Below are 4,602 nucleotides of genomic sequence, written 5' to 3'. Positions count from 1 at the left end.
ACCTGTGAGATAAAAACAAAATATTGTAAGGATTTAGCTAGGTCAGTTATATTATGTTACAGCACATACAATACTCTGTTGAACACAATTTTATATTTTCTTCCAGCAGGGTTGCACTGAGAGCTTGAGGTGACAGACTGCATGGTTAGGGGAGCCCTGCAAGACTGCCAAGGAAACCCACTGATCAAAGCAGGTGCATAACTCAGTTAACCTCACACATCCTATTATACCTGCAGACACAGTGGATACAACTTCATTACCTCTAAGCAGCCCGATGATTGTTTAAGGGGAGGCACCCGGCCCCGCAGTGGCCCATGCTCCGTACCCACTTCCCTCCCTGCCTTCCCTCCCCTTCAAGCTGATTCAGAGCCGACAGACACCCTCCCGGCACCACCTCCCCACCCACCCCGTCCTTCATCCTCAGGCCATGGCTGCGGGCACGGAGACGGTGCACTACATCCACCTGCACAACTCCAGCCAGTCTGTTCTGGAGGCTTTACGGACGCAGCGGCGTGAAGGCCTCTTCTGCGACGTGACGGTGCGCATACATGACGCCTCGCTGCGTGCCCACGCCTGCGTGCTGGCCGCTGGCAGCCCCTTCTTCCAGGACAAGCTGCTGCTGGGCCACTCTGAGATTTCGGTGCCGCCGCTGGTCCCCGCTGAGACGGTGAAGCAGCTGGTGGATTTTATGTACAGCGGCTCGCTAGTGGTGGTGCAGTCACAGGCCCTCTGCATCCTCACCGCCGCCAGCATCCTGCAGATTAAGACGGTCATCGACGAGTGCACCCAGATCATCTCCCAGAGGAAGGTTGCTGCTGCGGCAGCAGCCGCAGCAAGTGGAGGTGGAGGTGGAGGGGGGATGACAGTTGGGGTCCTGCCCAAGCAGGAGGAGCGGGGAGGGGGTAAAGGTAGGGACAGCGGTGGTGTTTGTATTGGTGGTGGTGGCGGAGTCAGCGGTGGTGGGGGTTACCAGAGCTTCTCGAACTTCGCCTTAGGGGACTGCGGAGCGAGCAACATGGTCACAGGCCTGGGCGGATCTAACTTGAGCGTTAATGTTAGCGAGAGTGGCCCAGGAGGCGCCCTGGAGCAGGCTAACCCAGTGGGGCTGATGGCTCTAGCTGACATGGGCAGCCCCGGGGCCCTTTGTGGGGCTGACGGGCTGAGCTCAGGGGCCGGCGGAGTCCTCATGAAGAACTCAAGTTGCACTCAGGATATGAGGTACAAGCTGAGAGACCTGCTAGCGGCAACCGCTAACGGCGCCAATGCCGGAAGCTCAGGGAATCTCTCGGTCGGCTGCAGCTCTGGTGTCAGCAGCGTGGACAGCATTGGCCGGGACAGTATCCGCAGCAATGCGGCTGACCTCTCGGAAGAGCTTGTGGGGATGGACAGATACTGCGAGGCGGAGGAGATGGATGGACATCACAGAGGGAGAGACTTGGAAAGGGACAGAGGAGCAGGAGGACACAGCCGCAAGCAGAGGCAGCCACTCAGGCTTCAGGTAAGATCCCCATGGTTACAGTTGTAAGGCAGGCATATATGCAGCCAGACATCCTAAAGTGAATAAAGCAGGACTTCAAGACGGCAATTACCCTCATTGTGTCATTGCTGGAATTAAGCTATAGATCTGAACGTGTCAGCAATAAACATAATTGAAAGGAAGTTGCTGTCCAGAAGTCTTATATTAGGCTATCCTCCTAGATAATGTTCCATGGACTGATTAAACAGTGAACACCCCTTCTATGGGTCATTAAACATGTTAAGTCTTGGATATAGTGCCAGCTAGCACCTCTTTTCAGTTGTTGTTACATTATACCTAAGCCAATTCTGTATACTCAGAAAAAACGGTTCCAAAAGGGTTCTTCGACTGTCCACATAGGAGAGCCCTTTTTGGTTCCAGGTAGAACCCTTTTGGGTTCAATGTGGAACATGTAAACCAAAAGGGTTCCACCTGGATTCAAAAAGGGTTCTTCAAACCCTTTTAGGTTCTAAATAGTACCTTTTTTTCTTCATTTGTACATTGAGAAATTGATATCTAAGCAATAAGGGGGTGTGGTCTATTGCCAATAGTCCACAGCTAAGGGCTGTTCTTATACACGATGTAACGCATAGTGCCTGGATACATCCCTTAGCCGTGGTATATTGGCCATATACTACAAACCCCCAAGGTGCCTTATTGCTATTATGAACTGGTTTCCAACATAATTAGAACAGTAAACAAGTATTTTTTTGCCATACCCATGGTATATGGTCTGATATACCACGGCTTTCAGCCAATCAGCATTCAGGGCTCGAACAACCCGGTTTATAATTCTCTTTTTACTGTCTTCACATTCCAGACCATACACCACAGTTTGAAGCACCAATTTTAGACTCGATACTCTAATTGACTATATATTTTTCTTTAACTTCTCTTAGGTTCTTGTAGGAGAGGAAGTGGTGGTGAAGGATGAAGGAGTACAGGAGCCGGAGGGAGGTGTCTTCGGCTTGGAGGAGGGAAGACGAGTTGAAGGGCAGGAGGGCACACAGGAATCCATGGCAACCTTCGGCCAGGTGAGTCTTGTCTTGTCCTAGACAGTAACTTGTTGTTGGAGCATGGTGCTGGCAAAAAACACCAGGGTTGTGGGTTCAAAACCCATATGGGCTGGATGTTCTGAATCTGTAAATTGCTTTGGATAAAAGTGTCTATACTCATTCTTTCATCATTATCACACTTTTTTAGAGACTTTTCATGGTTATGTATTAGGGTCAATTAAGTTAGGTAATATTCATAAGTGAATTTTGTCTCTCTGTCTTACAGGAGGGTGTATTCTATGATGAGGCTGGCGTTTTCTCCCCCGAGGCTTTCTGGCCCCAGAACGAGCCAGCTCAGGCCATGTCCTTCAACCCCAGAGGAAGAGGAAACAAGCTACTGTCTCCCCCTACCTCCTCACAGTCCATCAACAACCAGGTCAGTTACAAATGTAAACATAGTTTTAAAATAGTCATTGCAACAATTTGTCAACTTGAATCATGAAAGTCGTTGGTGGCCATTATTTCAATACCTGTTTCCCTTTCAGCTACTTTTTCAGTACCCAGTCAGCCAATCACAGCCATCAGCCTCATTCTTTGTGGGTGGACCGATGGTTATTGACAGCATGGCAGGAACAGAGCACAGCCAACAGGCTCCGCCCCCAACACCAATGACCCCTGTTCTGTCAACCTGTGGCACGCCAGGCCCCTCACCTTCCTCCCAGGGATCTGAGACGTCCTTCGACTGCACTCACTGTGGGAAATCGTTACGTTCCAGGAAGAACTACAGCAAGCACATGTTCATACACTCCGGTAGGCCACCACTTTCTATATATACTAGTTACTATCACTTCCTTTAAAACATTTACTGTTCATGATTGTTGTATACACATGTTAAAACGCCACATAACACATAGTCCTACTCTGATACCTATGTCATACTAACAAATCCTATTTTCTGTTGTGTGTGCCTCAGGTCAAAAGCCTCATCAGTGCAGCATCTGCTGGCGCTCCTTCTCCCTGCGCGACTACCTCCTCAAGCACATGGTGGTGCACACGGGCGTGCGCGCCTTCCAGTGCTCTGTGTGCGGCAAGCGCTTCACACAGAAGAGCTCACTCAACGTGCACATGCGCACGCACCGGGCCGAGCGCACCTTCCAGTGTACCGTGTGCCACCGGGCATTCACCCACCGCACCCTGCTGGAGCGCCATGCTCTGCAACACACCCACCATGGGGCCACCCAAGGGCAAGGACAGGGCCTCCAGCAGACCCCTAAACACAGCCCTCCAGCCCTGCCAGGGCCCTCGGGCATGTGCGGCTCAGCTGGGATGGGCGGCACCATGGCCAACATGCCCAGCCACGGGCCGCCCTCCTAGAAGGAGAGAGAGGGGGAGGAGGGCCCAATCCCAAACTGATCCGTCACCCCTATCCTGGAGCCCTTTTCTGATCTGAGAGGATTGCTAGGGATGAGCAACATGGTGGATGCTCCATCTAGACCTATTGGAGGCTGGATGGGGTTTGTGCCATATTTCTTACACCTATGAAGCCCTTGCAGATATGCAAGAGGGAGTTGCCAATAATGGAAAAAAGGGGAGATAACTGGTTTGGGATTGGGAAAGAAAAGGAGAGGAAAAGGGAGAGAGAGGCAGAAAGCTGTTGGAGACTAATTGCAGGAGATTGAAGGGAGGAAATGTAGGAGGGCTAAGAAAGAGAGAGACATAAAAGGGGGAGGGAGAGAAAGCAAAATAGGAGAACAAGCTACGGCTAGAAAAAGAGTGCAGGGTGATGAACCGATGAAGAAAAGAGCGTATTAATCTATGAGAGTTACCATCATACATCAAGACGGCATAGGAACACTATTACATGCAGGAGGCACTGGACGACCCAGGATCATATACCTCGAAACAGGAAGAGACAGGAAATTAATTAAGGACACAACTTTTATTTTGAAATGTGACAAACGTTTTAGCATGTTTTACACACCTCAAAGAATACCTCGGCGGTCCAAAGACAGGCATTATGCTACACATGTTTAATAGCTACATCAAACAGCAAAACAGTGGGAACTAAAGCTACCTGAAATCCCTTCCTTT

General features: G+C 50.3%; 1 protein-coding gene across 1 annotated transcript; it reads left to right on the top strand.

Moving 5' to 3' along the window:
- Positions 1-427: 427 nt before the first annotated feature.
- On the top strand, positions 428-3,885 carry zbtb45 (zinc finger and BTB domain containing 45). Its single transcript, XM_038978897.1, has 5 exons — positions 428-1,498; positions 2,416-2,550; positions 2,801-2,947; positions 3,057-3,321; positions 3,485-3,885. The coding sequence occupies exons 1-5, from the start codon at positions 428-430 to the stop codon at positions 3,883-3,885; spliced, it is 2,019 nt and encodes a 672-aa protein (XP_038834825.1).
- Positions 3,886-4,602: the final 717 nt, after the last annotated feature.

The sequence above is a fragment of the Salvelinus namaycush genome, chromosome 39 (genome assembly GCF_016432855.1).
Source record: "Salvelinus namaycush isolate Seneca chromosome 39, SaNama_1.0, whole genome shotgun sequence".
NCBI classification, from domain to species: domain Eukaryota; kingdom Metazoa; phylum Chordata; class Actinopteri; order Salmoniformes; family Salmonidae; genus Salvelinus; species Salvelinus namaycush.
Note: the sequence above shows the minus strand (reverse complement) of the source record. Positions and strands in the feature narration are given on the sequence as shown.